The sequence below is a fragment of the Electrona antarctica genome (genome assembly GCF_951216825.1).
Source record: "Electrona antarctica genome assembly, chromosome: 10".
Classification (NCBI taxonomy): Eukaryota; Metazoa; Chordata; class Actinopteri; order Myctophiformes; family Myctophidae; genus Electrona; species Electrona antarctica.
The window spans coordinates 46,558,973-46,578,493 of record NC_136791.1 but is presented as its reverse complement, the minus strand read 5'-3'; the positions used below and the strand labels follow the sequence as shown (position 1 = coordinate 46,578,493).

At 43.0% G+C, this 19,521-nt stretch overlaps 2 protein-coding genes across 6 annotated transcripts in view; one reads left to right on the top strand and one right to left on the bottom strand.

The window, feature by feature from the left end:
• Nucleotides 1-7,463, top strand: part of itsn1 (intersectin 1 (SH3 domain protein)) — a 96,807-nt gene extending 89,344 nt beyond the window's left edge. For all 3 annotated transcript variants that reach the window (XM_079512953.1, XM_079512952.1, XM_079512951.1), the window contains exons 38-45: nucleotides 444-575; nucleotides 1,865-1,945; nucleotides 2,110-2,231; nucleotides 2,909-2,991; nucleotides 3,362-3,445; nucleotides 3,975-4,039; nucleotides 4,697-4,805; nucleotides 4,973-7,463. In XM_079512953.1, the coding sequence (XP_079369079.1) occupies nucleotides 444-575; nucleotides 1,865-1,945; nucleotides 2,110-2,231; nucleotides 2,909-2,991; nucleotides 3,362-3,445; nucleotides 3,975-4,039; nucleotides 4,697-4,805; nucleotides 4,973-5,121 (825 nt within the window). In that variant the 3' untranslated portion in view covers nucleotides 5,122-7,463. The remainder of the gene's footprint in view (nucleotides 1-443; nucleotides 576-1,864; nucleotides 1,946-2,109; nucleotides 2,232-2,908; nucleotides 2,992-3,361; nucleotides 3,446-3,974; nucleotides 4,040-4,696; nucleotides 4,806-4,972) is intronic.
• Nucleotides 7,464-10,497: 3,034 nt separating this feature from the next.
• On the bottom strand, nucleotides 10,498-19,521 carry LOC306931271 (GTPase IMAP family member 8-like). Of its 3 annotated transcripts, none has more exons than XM_079512570.1 (9): nucleotides 19,331-19,521; nucleotides 18,359-19,063; nucleotides 17,928-18,046; nucleotides 15,017-15,659; nucleotides 14,210-14,277; nucleotides 14,025-14,103; nucleotides 13,180-13,247; nucleotides 12,793-12,928; nucleotides 10,498-11,587 (listed from the first exon to the last, which is right to left on the bottom strand). In XM_079512570.1, the coding sequence occupies exons 1-9, from the start codon at nucleotides 19,491-19,493 to the stop codon at nucleotides 11,430-11,432; spliced, it is 2,139 nt and encodes a 712-aa protein (XP_079368696.1). In that variant the 5' UTR covers nucleotides 19,494-19,521; the 3' UTR covers nucleotides 10,498-11,429. The 3 variants fall into 3 exon arrangements, with proteins under 3 accessions (XP_079368696.1, XP_079368697.1, XP_079368698.1); XM_079512571.1 differs by having other exon boundaries at nucleotides 12,793-12,925; XM_079512572.1 differs by lacking the exons at nucleotides 14,025-14,103; nucleotides 14,210-14,277.

The following is a 19,521-nucleotide window of genomic DNA, read 5'->3' as shown; positions in this document are numbered from 1 at the left end:
ACTATATCCTCATCAACTGCATAATTCTTGAATATTGTATGAGATACGGTGTGGTCTGCATCGGGAAGGCAAGCTAGCTTCCTCTGTAGTTTTAAACCAGTCCAGTGTTGTTATTGTTTTTGCTGTTGCGCACACACACACACACACACACACACACACACACACACACACACACACACACACACACACACACACACACACACACACACAGATGAGTACTGTACATGCCTGTTGAAAACGCAAACAAAGTTGTACTTCTTATGACCAGAATCACATTGTGCATTGAATAATTCTCACAAGCTGAATTCCTACTTATAGCGTTTCTTATCATTTTAATTGCTCCTTTGTAGACTTTCTTTTGTTTATGTAGATTGGAAGGAGAAGAAGCCATGTCATGGTCATTCTAAACACTTTCCAACATCTCGCCTTGTCTGTGTCTACAGCAACTGGTCTTCAACTCGGTCACCAACTGTCTGGGTCCCAGGAAGTTTCTCCACAGTGGGAAGTTGTTTAAAGCAAAGAGCAGCAAAGAGCTCTACGGCTTCCTGTTCAACGACTTCCTACTTCTAACACAGGTTGGTGTCATTGTGTCATTATTTTATTTAGACCTATTGCTGCCCAAGTGGTCAGACTTGAGCGCAGTGGGGGAGCAGTTAACGGTTAAGTGTCTAAGCTTCCTCAGTGACACCTCGACACATTGCCACGGCCGGGAATCAAACCTGACATTGTAGATGGATATCTAATGCAAAGAGTGCATGTTAAGCATTATGTGATTCCCCTGGGAGATGGAGCTTCAGCTTTGCTTTGAGCAAGCCGATGGCTACTGCATGTTGTGGGGGTGCCTCACATGTTAATGCCAAGAGAAACGGTACATTCTGACGAGCATCTTAATGTCAGTGAAAAGACGTCAGAATCTGAGGATATACCTTAGCATACATATTTATCAATCCACCTCAAGGGCCATAACATGTCTATATATATTTTTTTATTTTTTATATCCTTTATTTACCCAGGGTAGTAGCTGAGCACAAGTGCTCATTTTCAGCAACGCCCTGCACATAGAAACACACACACACAGACACACATTAAAACCTGGGAGCTGACCAGTACTGAACCACAGTCTTATACTGTTGGCCACTAAGCAGCTCCAGGGGGAGCAGTTGGGGGTTCAGTGCCTTGCTCAAGGGAACTTCAGCGGTGTTGGGTGAGCAGGGCCGGTCCTGAGCAATCTGGCGCCCCAAGCAGGATTTTTCGCGGCGCCCACCCCCCCCCCCCCCCCCCCCCTCAAAAAATAAAAAAATAAAAATAGTTTTTTTTTTTTTTTTTTTTTTTTACTCTGTCCCAAAAATTGAGGAGACACTGTGGAGGAGGCACTGGGGGGAAAGTGGGGACACTGTGGAGGCACTGGGGGTCCATTGGGGAGGCACTGTGGGGACACTGGGGAGGCTCTGTGGAGGCACTGGCGGGACACTGGCACTGGGGAGACACTGGGGAGGTACTGGGGAGGCACTGGGGAGGCACTGGGGGGGCACTGGGGGGACACTGGGCAGACAGAGTTGGGACAGAGTAAAAAAAAAAAAAATGTTAAAAAAAAAAAATGTTTTTTTTTTTTTTTTTTTTTTTTGGCGCCCCTCCCCCATGGCGCTCGAAGCCGCTGCTTCGTCGGCCTGTAGGAACAACCGGGCCTGTGGGTGAGTGATGACAATCACTTCCCCACCCAGATTTTTCCTGCCCGTCCGGGGAATCGAACCGGCAACCTTTCGACAACAAGGGCGCTCCTCTAACCCTTAGGCCACCGCTGCCCCACAACATATAGATTTATAATAAAAGATATATATCATCTCAATATCTCTCTGTCTCTCAGGTGACAAAGCCTCTGGGGTTTTCTGGCTGTGATAAAGTCTTCTCCTCCAAAACACACCTACAATATCGCATGTACAAGACGGTAAGTGAACACACACACACTCGTTTCTTTAGGTCTGTCATTTCTTTATGACAAACCAATGTAAAGCCCTTTCAACATAAAATGAAATGGCTCCATATCCTAGTAAGAGTCCTGTAAGATACATATGACTACACAAGATGCGTGTGCCGTCTCACCCCTTCCAGCCTATCTTCCTAAACGAGGTGTTGGTGAAGCTGCCTACAGACCCGTCAGGAGATGAACCGCTTTTCCACATCTCTCACATAGATAGAGTTTACACTATCCGAGCTGAGAGCATCAATGAACGGTAAAACATGACACATGCACGCGTGCACACACACACACACACACACACACACACACACACACACACACACACACACACAGAAACAGGCATAGAACCCTCTGCTCACCCAAATGTTTTTTCTTTTCTTTTTTTCATAACTGTAAACCTCTTGTAAGGAAACGCCATCCAGATGCAGAAATAGTAAATCCTAAAGGCAGATTTGAACAACTTGACTTCAGGCAGGAAACTGTGATTTTCAATTCAAAAGCAAAACTGCACATGAATTCATTTCAGGATCGAGTAAGAATGGTGTCATATCTTACTGGATTTACAGTATATTGCATTTTCAGATGCAAAAAAAATCCATTATGTCCGTTGTATCTGTCCTGACAGCTGAGAGAGGTACAATAATTGCAGCAATGCCCGAATTACAATAAAGATGGTGACCCATATATATTTGTGTGCAAATTGGTTCTCCATCTGCTTCAAAGCTGGGTTGAAATCTCTCAATAGAATTAGAGTAGGTAGACCACCTCCAGCCACTACACATGTGCTAGTTATATTGTATTCTACAACGTACTCTACGATAAAGATTAGTTAAAATCCCGGATTTTGTGTGTGTGTGTGTGTCTGTGTCTGTGTGTGTGGATGTGTGTGTGTGTGCATGCGTGCGTGCGTGCGTGCGTGCGTGCGTGCAGAACGGCATGGGTCCAGAAGATTAAGGCGGCATCAGAACTCTTTATTGAGACGGAGAAGAAGAAGAGAGAGAAGGCCTACCTAGGTATCCATCCCTCTCCCTCTACCTCAATATTACAACACCACTCGCTCGTCTCTGCCGAGCAGTGAAAATGTGAAAAATTGTATTATTGAAAAATGTTGTTAATATTTGTTATTTAAATGTAAAAAACAGCAACTCCTCTGCATTCCTAACTGTACTGAACAATTACTGCACTGCATTGTAATATATATATATATATATATATATATATATATATGTACAAATAAGCAAATGTCGAACAATTGTGAGGCATGCTGTTACAGTAGGTGACTGGATAGTGTGTCGACCACATATAATACTTTCGCATTCTCTCTACTATCCATTACAAATTAAGCAACACATCTACAATTCCGTTCCTTCTGTTTCTCGGCAGTTCGTTCCCAGAGGGCGACAGGGATTGGCAGACTGATGGTCAACATTGTGGAGGGAATTGAACTCAAACCCTGTCGTTCCCATGGTACGTACAGACGGTACATACTGTACATACTGTACATCAGTGGTTCCCCTGGGGGTCCGGGGACCCCCAGGGGTACTTGAGGGAGTTCCAGGGGGGACCCAGCTAAATGATCAAATGGACCCATAAAGGGTCCATTTGGTTCCATTTGTACGCTCTCAGAGTTAAATTAGCATTGATTTTACAATATAAATTGGGGGTCCCAGAGATAGAAATGCTAGTCCGTAGACTAATGCATGTCAAACTGGGGGTCCTTGAAATTAAACGGGTTGAAAATAAACCATACAAATCTTCTCTTGGCATATATTTTCAAATGGGGGGTCCGCAGGCTATTTAGTGTCAATCTGGGGGTCCTTGACATGAAAAAGTTTGGGAACCACTTCTGTACATACCACAGACATCTCTACTTCTACATCTTGTAATGTTGTTCTGGTGTCTTGAATGAGAGTGACCTAACGATCACAAAGCCTGTTTAGTAGTATTACCGATGACGGATAACTTGATAACTACTGAACTAAATGTGTGTTTCCAGGGAAGAGCAACCCATACTGTGAGGTGACCATGGGTTCTCAGTGCCATATCACTAAGACATTGCAGGTATTCATATTATCATCATTACTACAATTATACTAGGCCTACAACTATCATTATTACAATTTCTGTGTTAGCCGATACCGATACCGAATTCCGATACCAGTGTAGTGATCTCATGTTGTGTTTATAGCTATATCTCGTGTTGTGTTTATAGCAGACTCCTCACTCAAATGTGCACTCCACATGCCCCAACATTTTATTTACCTGCCATAGTGTCGACCCCTTACCCCTGTGTGGGATCTGTGGTTAGACTGGCATATTCACCGATACCGATATGACCCGATATGACAAATAAGGGCCGATCCGATACTTTCCCGATACAGTATCGGGACATCTCTAATTACTATTCTAACCCATTCTCCTTCTAATGACTACATAAATCAAATAGAACATAAAACTAATCTGGAAACTTTTTTATTTTAACTCAAATCTTTGCTTCTGGGCGTCCCTCGGCGACCAAATACATATCATTTTGTTCATGTCCTTGACATGAAAAAGTTTGAGAACCACTGATAATTATAGTAACATGCGTTTTTCAAAAAAACGGCTAGTATTTAGAAGACATGATTTGTAGAACCGGCCTTCATGGGTTCAACAATGATTTAGTGTTTAGTATGTACTGTATACGTAGTCATTTTGATGTTGTTACTGTTCCTTTAGGACACATTGAATCCTAAGTGGAACTCCAACTGTCAGTTCTTCATAAAGGACTTGGAGCAGGACGTCCTCTGTGTTACTGTGTTCGAGCGAGACCAGTTTTCACCTGACGGTCAGCACGCACACACACACACACACACACACACACACACACACACACACACACACACACACACACACACACTATACACAACATTTGCTTTTCATGCTAGGGGTTAAAGGGTAAATCTTTTCCATTTCAAATAAACTGAAATGAACACTCACTCTTATATCCTCCAGACTTCCTGGGCAGGACAGAGATCCGATTGGCTGAAATAAAGAAGGACCAGGGCTCTAAAGGACCGATCACGAAGCGGTTGCTCCTCCATGAGGTTCCTACGGGAGAGATCGTGGTCAGGCTCGATCTCCAGCTGTTTGAGGAGCCGTGATGACAAAACCAGGACAATACCAGACTGGGCTGGACTGGATTGTAGCGCTGCTTAAAGAAACGTAGGATTTAGACTTGACTTCTGGACTCAACTGGACTAGATTAGACTGGACTGTATTTCTTTGTTTTTTATGTTCTGGTCCTGTTTCTTTCTTTAAAGGGTGTTTATAGTGTTTAAAAGAGTTGATCCTGGTTTATATTAGCCTGGCTAATAAGCCAGACCGAATCAGCCGTTGGCAAAAACGGTATGCAATATGGGCGGGCTTTGGTACAGTGACGTTCAATGCTTGAGACCTTTGACTGACAGTAGCTCTGACCAATTGCGTCAAAGAGAAAATGTTTGAACCCGCCCCCCGGGAAACAAGATCCATACACAGCATCTCCAGACTCAAATACCACACGATTTGAGTCTGGCTTATTAGCCAGGCTAGGTTTATATGTCCTGAGGCGCGTTGTGAGATTGTAGATCAACTGTTTTCGGCAACACAACACTGCTTGCAACAAAGTATAAATCAAGTCCTATTCTAGCTTTGGTTGAGGAGTTGAGGAGGGCATTGAGTATTTTAGACCAGATCAGTCTCTGTGATATTAATAATTTGCACTGAGCAATTGATTCAATGCCAGCCTAGCTCGTCCTACAACTGGGTAGAAATTGTAATGCCTCTTTAAAGAAGACAAGAGATTTGATTTGTTGCGAAAGCTCCACCGTGTTGCTAACTAGCTAGTAACAACACCCCATGGAGAGTGAATGACCTAATCTTGTCCAGCCTGGCCTAGATTTTTCTTTATCCATACATTTCATTTTTATTTATTTTTCAGTCCAGTACAGTATTCAATTCAGCTCAGTCCATTCCTTTTGGTTTTTATCTGTGTTCTGTTCCTCTTCTACATCTTATCCCACTCTCGTGTGTGTGTGTGTGTGTGCGTGCGCGTGTGTGTGTGTGTGTGTGTGCGTGCGTGCGTGCGTGCGTGTGTGTGTGTGTGTGTGCGTGTGTGTAAATTGCAAAAGAGTGAAGAGTGACAGAGGGGTGGGTATGTTAAGGTACAGTTTGATGTTATTTTCCCCCCCTTTTTTAGTCTTAAGCTAGTCCGATCACCAAGTCTTCAAGTTTTAACTTGTCAATGAATCAGCCTTGAGGTACTGCAATGAAAGCGACCTTTGACATTTTGAAATTTTAGTTTTAGTCGTGTCATAATATTGTGGCAAGCACTCCCATTTGTTGTTTCATTGAGTAACATAAGCTAATAAGCTATTTATATTTTCATAATGTGTCCGGTGAAGATAAATAGCTGATTTAAATTCAAAATCTCTATCACTTTAACTGAATAATAAATAATGGTGGTTATGACCGTCACAATTACATGCTGAGATGTTAACGAAAGGGACCAGGTGTGATGGTTTGAATTTAGGTACTGTACAGAAAGACTTAAGGTACTGTACAAAAAGTCTTAAAGGTGTTAATTTGTTTCATTCTGATGTGAGAGCTAGTATTTTACGGTAAATTCTTTCACATGACTGAAAACATTGTTACACGTTGCTGCGAGGCAACTGCCACTAAGTCTCTGTGGCAGCTCAGTGAAAGTAAATCATGATTTTATGTTCTATTAAAGAAGACGACGGTGATGTTGGGAATCAGGGACCAGCAGGGGGAGACGAAAAACAGGACATTTGACCAGTGACACTTGGGTTAGTTAGCTAGAGTTTGACTGTAAGATATTTTAGTTACTTAGTTTTCCATTTAGCCAGTGGGGTTATTTTAATTAGCTCTCTGGGGATAGCTGGGGCCATTGAAATGACATGGTTGCATATAAACTGCTGTGGATACCATTGAGATGACTGAGAAATATCAGTGACCACTCACTGTCCAATCAACATTCTTCACGATTCAGCTGATCACAGTAGTTTGACCATCAAGGATTAAGTGTATGTGTGTGCGAGGAGAGAGTGTGTGTGTGTGGCTGTGAATGTGTGCGTGTCCCCAAATCCAGCTACTGTCTGTAGGATCTGACAATGACGATGGATAATGATGTTTAGGATGAAGAAAATGTCTTACTATCACCGACCCCAACCCTCTTCTGTATCTTTCTCCAGTATTCCAGTGCCCCTCTACCCTATTATCGTCAGTCCTCACTGTACTATTACTTAAACCAGTTTAAACCCGTTGCAGTCTACCAGGATGTGTATAATACTACTATCTGAGAGTTAATATATGAACGCTAGGGGGCGATAGAGACAGCCTGTTGTTAATTATCACTGTAGATGATGTATGTCGTTGTCTTTCCATGTTGAGAATAAACTTCAGTTGGACCAAGACTGCAGCAAGCTGTAACTCTGGTTTATATGGCCTCATGTGTTTGTGTATAGGTTTCTTTGTGGCTTTTCACGACGCTGCTTAAACGGATGCTTTGATGCAAGATATGGCACGAAGCAAAACATTTTTAATAGGCTATAGAATCAACTATGAGGTCACAGCTGTTCTTGACTACGAGAAGGGTTTTCATCCATTGACTGTATAAACTGGTTCAACCTTAACACAAGGTTTGTCTGAATAAAAACACAGGTTATGCACACTGGGCAATGAAAATCTGTTACGCCTTTTCTTTTTTTTTAAACCAAGGTACAAAAGTGCATCATTGTCCATTTTTGTATTGTGTTTAACCCATTTAGGCCTGACGTCAAAATTTATAAAATGTCTTCTAAATCCTGACAGTTTTCTGTCAGGATTTGCACCACATTTTCACAATTTCTCAAAAAATAGCAGACCTACAAGCTCATAGATGAGCTTGTAGATCTGCTATTTTTCAATAGCTAAACTTGGGTCTTGTATATTAATTTATAACTAGCCTGTTTAAAAACTTTAAAATTGGCAAAACTCCAGAAACTACCTCTGAAGGATGTTACAGTGGTGATATGGGTGAGGTTTCCTAGTATCAAACACAAAGTGCACTCTAGTCTTATATAGCTGTTCAATGGCTTTGAGAATGGTCTGCTTAAAACCACATTCTGCAACCCCCACAGCTACAATATCAGCCCACCATGTTTAAAAACACTTTAGAATCTATCGTACGACAGTGTCAGGGGAAAATATATATATATAGCTGATCTACAAGATGACATGTCAACAATGTGACACGCTGTGAGCTTAGATCTGCTCTTTTCACAATGTCTGAACATTTAAAAAACGTTTAAAGAACGTTTAAAGAAAATGTGAAACCTTTTGATAGATCTGTGCATAATAAAGACATGCCTAAATGATGGACGGCAGGTTGGAAGTGGTTTTAAATAATGTGCTAGGCATGTAAAGCTGCAATTCATGACTTTGTTTGTGTTTAAATAAGACATTGTTTGAACCAATGTGTCTCATAATACAATCTGACTGCTGTAGCACACCTACTCTGGTTGGAGGAGGACTCCCTGCTTGACCTTTAGATCACCTGCTCTGGTTGGAGGAGGACTCCCTGCTTGACCTTTTAGATCACCTGCTCTGGTTGGAGGAGGACTCCCTGCTTGACCTTTAGATCACCTGCTCTGGTTGGAGGAGGACTCCCTGCTTGACCTTTAGATCACCTGCTCTGGTTGGAGGAGGACTCCCTGCTTGACCTTTAGATCACCTGCTCTGGTTGGAGGAGGACTCCCTGCTTGACCTTTAGATCACCTGCTCTGGTTGCAGGTGGACTCCCTGCTTGACCTTTAGATCACCTGCTCTGGTTGGAGGAGGACTCCCTGCTTGACCTTTAGATCACCTGCTCTGGTTGCAGGTGGACTCCCTGCTTGACCTTTAGATCACCTGCTCTGGTTGGAGGAGGACTCCCTGCTTGACCTTTAGATCACCTGCTCTGGTTGCAGGTGGACTCCCTGCTTGACCTTTAGATCACCTGCTCTGGTTGGAGGTGGACTCCCTGCTTGACCTTTAGATCACCTGCTCTGGTTGGAGGAGGACTCCCTGCTTGACCTTTAGATCGGTAACAGGACAACTCACCCCTTTTTTCCTCATCATTAGTTATGATTATGAATCTTGAACCTAAGGCAGCTTGTCCTTAGGTCCCACATTGTGTTCAAATTGAGACCCTGTCCCACAATGTGACTGGCAGCATCAGTGTTCAAACTGAGACCCTGTCCCACATTGTGACTGGCAGGCATCAGTGTTCAAACTGAGACCCTGTCCCACATTGTGACTGGCAGGCACCAGTGTTCAAACTGAGACCCTGTCCCACATTGTGACTGGCAGGCATCAGTGTTCAAACTGAGACCCTGTCCCACATTGTGACTGGCAGGCACCAGTGTTCAAATGCCCTAAAATAGTTAGTCCCCTAATAGTTGGCTTTCTGTTGTAAAGCTCTCTCATTGTCTCTTTTCCTGCAATATGTGTTTTTAAGCCTGTTAAGATAAAATGATAAGAAGGTCCTGGGTTTGATTCCCGTTCGGGACGCTGTGGGTGCTGGCGGCGTGTTTCCTCCTCCGCGTCATCAGTGCCCATACCCGAGGCGGGGTTGGCGAAAGGGCCTTTCTGTGTGTGATGTTTGCATGTTCTCCCCGTGTCCCCTAGGGTAGGTACCCTCACAAAAAACATGCAGTAATCCTGGTCTCTAAACTGCCTCCCCCTGGCCAGCCGGGGCGCCTGATGGAGGGGAAAGGCACTGGTCGGAATAACGTGTTCCTTCCACGCGCTACGTCCAACCAGGGAAACTCCCCCCCTGTCAGGTGTAAAGGAGCAACTTGGACACTCAGGCATGAAGGAAGCATGAGTTCAAGTCCGTTGCTCTCCCCATGTCCCCCATATATGGGGACTAGGTTGGCGGAGGGTGTGTAGAGCCCAGGATCACATAAGATAATTGACACAGGGGTGAAAAATGGGTTACAAAATCGTGGGATAAAAAGTATAGAAAAAAAAAAGAAGCTAAATATCCCCTACCCGTCTAGACTACAGTAATTAAGTGGGCCATTCCACCCATGACCACAAGTAGTATTTTAAAGCAAAATGTCAGACACCAGAGAGGTTTAATAACAACATGATGGCCAAGATTATGCCTATATGGTCGAATATGACATCAAGGTATTTACGGTAAGTCCCTTAAAGTCATTTACAGTAATAATGAATTATACTGTGGTGTTAATGTAGCAGTAAAACATGTTTAAACGTGGATGAGGTTGAATATTGTCCATCTGAAGCTAATTTGACCTTTTGACCTGTTTGTGTCCAATTAATAATGTTCCCTGATGAAAACAGACACATTTACACCTAATAATTGACATCTAATCATTTTATAATGTATATAATTTATAACAAATCTGTGTGTCTATTAATTATTGGTATAGACTATAGATAGTAAACATAGTTTAGTAAAATAGAACAGAATAATGTCCAGTATTGTCTTGACATAAAATAAGTGATTTATTCCCTGATAGATTAAACAGAACAGTTTACATTAATATGCAGGATGGATGCTACAGACAACATAAAACATTAATATACAGGATGGATGCTACAGACAACATAAAACATTAATATACAGGATGGATGCTACAGACAACATAAAACATTAATATACAGGATGGATGCTACAGACAACATAAAACATTAATATACAGGATGGATGCTACAGACAACATAAAACATTAATATACAGGATGGATGCTACAGACAACATAAAACATTAATATACAGGATGGATGCTACAGACAACATAAAACATGACATGATAAACTTGAGCTTGAACAACAATAATAATAATGTTGAAATACAATCATGTTCTCTTCAATGAAAGATCACATGGTTGTAAATGTATGCATTGTAATGTCCACAGCCCGACTGGTGTGGGTTTACATTTATTGACCAATAGAGATTTAAAGAAAGGGACAATTATGTCAATATGACATGATGAAATATGCAAATATCAGCCTGATATGTCAGCTGGACGATATATTGGTCAGGCCCTAGTTTAGTTTAGTTTAGTTTAGAGGCATTTCCTTCTGTACTTAAACCTGAATTATTTACTATACAACAACTTATAGAAATATATACATGGTAAAATACATTTAAATACAACAAATGAATCAAGACAAATAAACATGAACCTAAAGTGATTTAAACACCAAGGTAGAAATATGTTCATATAATATTAATACAATCATACAAATGTAGATCTGTACAACTCAAAGTAAAGTTTTAGTGATCTGATCTGAATGATTCACTGAAAAGAACAACAATGCACATCACTACTAGTTGTGTGAGCTTGTAGATCTGCTATTCATCCGCGTGACACCGGTGTGTGCAACAAAGTATAACTCAAGCCTAATAAAGTTTTCATCTATGAAACATCTTCATCTCTCACACTCGTCACATCACCAGTGTCTACCTGGCTGGGAGGAGCTATGCTCATGGTGTCATGTCCTGAAGAGAGCGCTATTCGTCCAGGATGTCTGTTCAGCCAATCTGAGACCTTGGCAGAAGGTGTGTCACCACTCACTGCAACACAAGACAACAACCACACCACCACACATTTACAATTAGAATAAAAACACTGCCACTGCAACACAAGACAACAAACACACCACCACACATTTACAATTAGAATAAAAACAAACCCTCACATTTGTTCTAAATGGTGATATGGCCGACTTACTGGTAGGCCTACTGTAGCCTAGGGGATATTTCTCATGTTAGCCTATTATAACAGGCTTAAAAACACATCTTGCTGGAAAAGAGACAACGAGAGAGCTTTACAACAGAAAGCCAACTATTAGAGGACTGACTATTAATTAGGGCATTTGAACACTGATGCCTGTCAGTCACAATGTGGGACAGGGTCTCAGTTTGAACGCTGATGCCTTCCATGTCACAATGTGGGACAGGGTCTCAGTTTGAACGCTGATGCCTGCTAGTCACAATGTGGGAAAGGGTCTCAGTTTGAACACTGATGCCTGCTAGTCACAATGTGGGACAGGGTCTCAGTTTGAACGCTGATGCCTTCCATGTCACAATGTGGGACAGGGTCTCAGTTTGAACGCTGATGCCTTCCATGTCACAATGTGGGACAGGGTCTCAGTTTGAACGCTGATGCCTTCCATGTCACAATGTGGGACAGGGTCTCAGTTTGAACGCTGATGCCTGCTAGTCACAATGTGGGACAGGGTCTCAGTTTGAACGCTGATGCCTTCCATGTCACAATGTGGGACAGGGTCTCAGTTTGAACACTGATGCCTGCCAGTCACAATGTGGGACAGGGTCTCAGTTTGAACACTGATACCTGCCAGTCACAATGTGGGACAGGGTCTCAGTTTGAACGCTGATGCCTGTCAAGTCACAATGTGGGACAGGGTCTCAGTTTGAACACTGATGCCTGCCAGTCACAATGTGGGACAGGGTCTCAGTTTGAACACTGATGCCTGCCAGTCACAATGTGGGACAGGGTCTCAGTTTGAACACTGATGCCTGCCAGTCACAATGTGGGACAGGGTCTCAGTTTGTGGGACGCTTGAAAAGTCTTGGAAATGAGGGACTTCACGCAACGGCCGGGGGACATCTGGTCACCCTAAATATTCATCTCAGAGCAGCCTACTAATCATTCTTTAATGAAAATGAATCCAATCTTGTTATTTTATGAAATGCACGAACACACACATTTTAGTAAGTAATGTGTGTCCACATAAGAGGACAACAGTAAGACTCACTACTTGGTTCTTGTGGCTCCGTCATCACAAACGTCAACATCGTCTCGATCAGCTCCTCCTCTCTCTTCTTCCATTCTTCTGCTGTTAGAGTTTTAACTCCTGTCAGTCTCTCAAACAGAGTCTTCTGTCGTGTCTCCTTGTCACAATATCAACAGGAAAGAGAGGTAACATTGTAATTAGTGAAAAAGCGCAAATATCATCCCAATATATCAGATAGATGGTATATCAATCATCAGTACTTAAATCTGATTTATCTTCCTATATAAAAACAACAATGGAAAAATATGATCAATTGCATTTTCATTTGTAACCAAAGCTCTTAGTTATCAACAAAGTGTTATGCTATGTTGATTAATGTAATACATAGACCACAATGGAAACACTTACATCAGTCTCTGCCTGGCTTGAAACGACACTCATGGTGTCAAATCCTGAAGAGCGAGTTCCTCCACTCACTGGAACACAAGACAACAGACAGCAACACATTTACACTGACAATATAAACACACTCACTGGAACACAAGACAACAGACAGCAACACATTTACACTGACAATATAAACACACTCACTGGAACACAAGACAACAGACAGCAACACATTTACACTGACAATATAAACACACTCACTGGAACACAAGACAACAGACAGCAACACATTTACACTGACAATATAAACACACTCACTGGAACACAAGACAACAGACAGCAACACATTTACACTGACAATATAAACACTCACTGGAACACAAGACAACAGACAGCAACACATTTACACTGACAATATAAACACACTCACTGGAACACAAGACAACAGACAGCAACACATTTACACTGACAATATAAACACACGACACGACATGAACCATGATGTAATTTTGACCATGACCTCAACTTCCACACAAAAGTTCACTACAAAAGTTCAGTAATTGTATACACGTGCACACACATACATATTATGCACATGCACATACCCATGCGCACAAACACACACACATGATTACATAATCATTGTTTATTCTTTTCCTAAATTAATGCTCTAAGTATAGTCTGGCTGTGTGTTTTATAACTATTGAACCAATAAAAAGTATTAACAACAGCTGTGACTAAATAATTACTACCCATTGAAACACAGCCTCTTTTTATTTCCTGAAAAGTAACATTATTGGACATACAGTACAGGTTTCCATCTGACAGTGATGACATCATGATGTAAACAGGATATTGATACTCACTGCTTGGAGGAAACCACAGCATGCTTTTCCTTCTCCTGACAGCTGGCAGGGTTGATTCTTCTAGCCCCGTCACCACAGACTGAAAATACAATGAAACATAAAGTAACGAAATGAGAACTTAAATGTTTGTGATTAAAGTCAGACTAAAGTTTCATCTATGAAACATCTTCCTCTCTCACACTTACATCAGCATCAGTGAGGGTTGGAGCTCCACTGGCGGTGTCATATCCTGAAGAGCGAGTTCCTCCACTCACTGGAACACAAGACAACAGACAGCAACACATTTACACTGACAATATAAACACACTCACTGGAACACAAGACAACAGACAGCAACACATTTACACTGACAATATAAACACACTCACTGGAACACAAGACAACAGACAGCAACACATTTACACTGACAATATAAACACACTCACTGGAACACAAGACAACAGACAGCAACACATTTACACTGACAATATAAACACACTCACTGGAACACAAGACAACAGACAGCAACACATTTACACTGACAATATAAACACACTCACTGGAACACAAGACAACAGACAGCAACACATTTACACTGACAATATAAACACACTCACTGGAACACAAGACAACAGACAGCAACACATTTACACTGACAATATAAACACACTCACTGGAACACAAGACAACAGACAGCAACACATTTACACTGACAATATAAACACACTCACTGGAACACAAGACAACAGACAGCAACACATTTACACTGACAATATAAACACACTCACTGGAACACAAGACAACAGACAGCAACACATTTACACTAACAATAAAAAATTAAAAACAACTGGATGTGAAAACCCTACATGACACTGTTCCTCTTGACCTCTTACACCCAAAAGGTCATCGCACGCACGCACGCACGCACGCAGGCACGCACGCAGGCACGTACGCACGCACGCACGCACGGAGGAACAACACCAATATGCTGTAAACAGGATATTGATACTCACTGCTTGGAGGAAACCACTGCATGCTGTTCCTTCTCCTGACAGCTGGCAGGGTTGGTTCTTCTGGCTCCGTCGTCACAGACCTCATCCTCTCTATCATCTCCTGCTCTCTCTTCTTCCATTGTTCTTCTGTTCTTCCTCTCAGTCTTTTAATGAGTGTCATCTGTCCAAAGTGTCCTCTGTCCCTCATCACCATGTCTTCTATTTTCTCCATCAGCTCTGTGACTTCTGAAATGTCCACGTTGGAGGAGTTTAGAACATGGTACCTGTAGCCACATTTCTCCAGGATCCTCCTCAGAGGTTCTCCTTCAGCCTCGATGTACTCCTCAACACGTCTCCCTCCCAGCCACCATCCCCGTGTGAACAGAACCAGAGCGCGTCTCCAGACTCTGTCCCCCAGCAGCTCCATGTGTTCCTCCACTGATCTCCTGTCAGCTTCACAGAAACTGGACCTGACATCGACAGTCACCAGGACAGTGTGGGGTCCAGGAGAACACAGAGTCACACCGTGTAGAAGGACCTCTTTGGTCTTCTGTGATGGAGGTGTAGTCGACCAGTCTGGGCAGTTCACCACACTCACTTTTCTTCCAGCAACTCGTCTCTGTTGTCTGACACATTCTGTCAGTTTAGTCTGGGTTTTAAACTCCTGGAATATGAAGTTTACTGTATGTTAGTCATAATAATCAAAACATTCACTCTATTCTGTCCTCACTGGAGTTGCTCTTAAATCTTACCAGATATTACCTCACTGAATGTATTATTCTCGTTTACTTTGTCTAAAGCCCAACACACACCGTCTGTCCTGTGGGTGTCAGCAACACCCACAGGACGCGGCGCGCTACCGCGCGGCTGGCCAGCCATGCCCACGGATTCCCGGATGGAGGCCGCGCGGCAACGCCTGGAAAATAGAACAGCGGCGTATCGGAGCGTCAGGCGAGGCGTGAACGTGCGCCAGCGCGCGTCTGACGCCGCCGGTGTGGGATAGGTTCAATGAAAATAACGGAGGCGGCTGTTTTGACGCGCGGCGTTCACAGACGGTGTGTGTTGGGCTTAACAGTGACAGTAATATGGGATTAATATCGTGCCATAATCTGAATTCTGAAACGAACAAATCTCTAAAAGTTTAAACTCTGTGTTTGAAAGCTGTTAATTTGACATTCTATCTTCTCCACAGGATGTTCAGAGCAGTTTATTAACACATTCATCCATTTAGACCTGACGTCCACATTTAAAAAATATCTTCTAAATCATGACAATTTTCTGAAAAACCTCATGTTTCTGTATCGGCGGTGATCAGCTCAATATTTCATGTCAAGGACCCCAAAAATTATATGTAATTGGCCGCCAACCCCCATCTCAAAATATGCCGGGACCCCCCCCCCCCCCCCAGAAGCAAAGATATGAGTTGAAAACGTTCGCTCTGAAAGAATATATTTTCAAAGATTTGCGCCGCATTTTTGCGCAAATCTACAAGCTCATAGTGCGGCACTCTGTGCCACGCTATGAGCTTGTAGATCTGCTATTTTTCAACAGCTAAAGCATAACATAATGCTTGAAAGACCAAAAGGGGTTCCCGACCAGAATGGGTTAAGATGCTGTTTCTACAAATGCCTTCTAAATTAGTAGTTGTTACATTTTCAAGATAAATAAAAAATAGAAATAGCAGAAGTGACGTACGATGAGCTTGTACATCTGCTATTTTTAAATAGCCGCACAAATCTAAAATGATACATTTCTTTGTATTGATCAGTGACACTTCACTGATCACATGATCAATAGACATTCATGACAGCAGATATATATATATATATATATATTGTGGTGTCTCGATGGCAGAACACCGCCCAACAGGTAAGCGCACCCCTGGAGGCCAGCAGAGGCAGAGAGAGAGAAGAGCGCACCAACCTCTAGGGCGGGTCCTAGAGGGCAGGTACGTCCCGCGTCACATTCTTGATCAGCTGGAATGCGCGTCACCTGCGTTCTGTCAGAAGGGCGGGACAGTACAAAAGGCAGCTCTCTCTGCCTTAGTACAGATCCAGTCTCCAGGGGTGAAGCAGCACGCTATCGGGCGAGTTGGGCGGTAAGTCGAGCACCACGATTCACTACCCATTCTATGTGTAAACGTGAATAGATATTATACTTATTGTGTCCTGTCCTGTGTCCGAATATAGGCTTCTACGGCGCACTCAGTGAGCGCCTATCTGACGGACAGTCACATAACTGACTGGTGAAGAGGAAGAGGAAAGAGGAGCACATGAGGATGGAAACGGAGTAAATCCCTTAGTACAGCACATACTAAAACATGCACGGGATGGAAACGGAGTAAAATACCTTAGTACACAGCAGAGGAAGCGGAGTGACGCACTCATCCAATGCTGAGTATCCAGTATACTTCCCGTGCTTATATATCGAGGCCAAGAGCTGCACAGACTGTTTGATCACGTACCTGCGTTCCCGTTTGCAACCGGCAGCTCTGCGGAGAGCGTGTCTGGCCTAAGTTGTACTCACTCATTCACATTCCTTGCCGAGAGAGTAAATGTCATGCCAACCTGTGTGAAGTCATATACGCACCTTTGATCGCAGTCCCGAGACGAGGTCCAGTGGCGCCCCGCCAGCACCATCAAGTGGGCGAACAAAGGAACTGAACTATCTGTGTTGTAACTCCCTACTGTGACATGCCATGCAAGTGAATCTGAAAGTACTATTCTGTTAACTGAATTCTGTGATTAAAAGCCTTGGAATAGGCAAACGTCCTTCTGTCTCCTGGGTGTGTGTACCAGTCACCACAATATATATATATATATATAGTGTTACATTATCTTCAGAAAACATATTTGATCTCTTTACTGTTTATTAACCTAGAGTGAAGTCATTCATTATAATTATAACATCACATTCATATAATATTACTCACCTTGAGTGGAGTTTGTTTAAACACCTGATCCTTCAGTATGAGATTTCCAGCTCTGCTTCTCTGATCCTGTTCTCCACCAACCAGCATCACCTTCACCTCTGGTAGACTCTGATGTTCTCCTGACGCACGCACGCACACGCACGCACGCACGCACGCACACACCATTAAATTAAACTGCATAAATGATTGCACTAAACTGACCACAGAACAATACATAATGTATCATTTGAAGTTATTGACTAGTATCATGTGATCAATTATGTAAATGAGTTTAAATGCATTAATTAAAGCACCAATATAATAATATAATGTTCATTAGATCAGTTCAATGGAGGAACAAGTACTGTTATTTAACCCATTAAAACCAGGAAAGGATCCATCCATCCGCGCGCGCGCGCACACACACACACACACACACACATGAACATCACCTTCAAACAGAGCTTTCAGAGCAGTTATTTGTCTCTGTATCTTGGTCATCAATGTGTGGACATGTTCCTCTCTGATCTTCTTCCTCTCTGATGTCGTCTCTGAAACATCTCCACCATCTTCATAGTGTCCACCTCTGTTTCCTGCCACCATCTCCTCCATCTTCTGCAGCAGCTCTGTGACCTGAGTGTCATCTGTCTTCTGATTGTTGAAGACATGGTACCTGTCCCCACATGTGTCAACAAGCCAGCGGAGGTCTTCTCCTTCAGCCTCGATGTGCTGCTCGATGCTTCTGTCTCCCAGATGGTCTCCATGGGTGAACAGGACTATAGCATGACTCCACACGCTCTGTGACAGAAGGGTCATGTGTTCCTCTACTGCTACTCTCTGTGCTTTGGTGAATGCATAACGAAGAGGAACGGCCAGAAGAACAGCATGTGGTCCAGGAGGACAGAGAGACACACTGTCCTGGATCTTCAGTTTGTCCATCTCTGAGGTGTCCTGTAGTGGATGGTTGTAGAACCAGCCTGGTGACTCCACCACTGTCACATGTCTCCCTGCTACGCTACCCTGTCTCACCTCACACTGCGCTGACCTCTGATCTGTCTGACTAACTTTGAAACCACTTCCTCCTAGAATGGTGTTTCCTGCTGAACTCTTCCCAGAGTTCCCCCTTCCCAACAGCAGAATCCTGAGGTCAGTCAGTCCTGTCAGAGAAAACATTGTTTACTTTCACTTTGACAGCTTCTTATTTAAAAACTGGAGACATATCATTATTTCATCATTCATCGCAGTACAAATAGCAAACAACAATGTGTGTGTGTGTGTGTGTGTGTGTGTGTGTGTGTGTGTGTGTGTGTGTGTGTGTGTGTGTGTGTGTGTGTGTGTGTGTGTGTGTGTGTGTGTGTGTGTGTGTGTGTGTGTGTGTGTGTGTGTGTGTGTGTGTGTGTGTGTGTGTGTGTGTGTGTGTGTACCAGTATCTTTTGGAAGTCCAGTGGTTCGTTTCAGAGAGTCTGTCCTCCTTTGTTCTGCTCTTCTGCTGATAGTTCTCTCCTTCTCCTTCAGTTCCTCTGAGACGTGTTCTTCTGTCTCATAGTGACCACCACTACTCTTCACCATCTGATCTATCTTCTCCATCAGCTGTGTGACCTGACTACCATCTCCT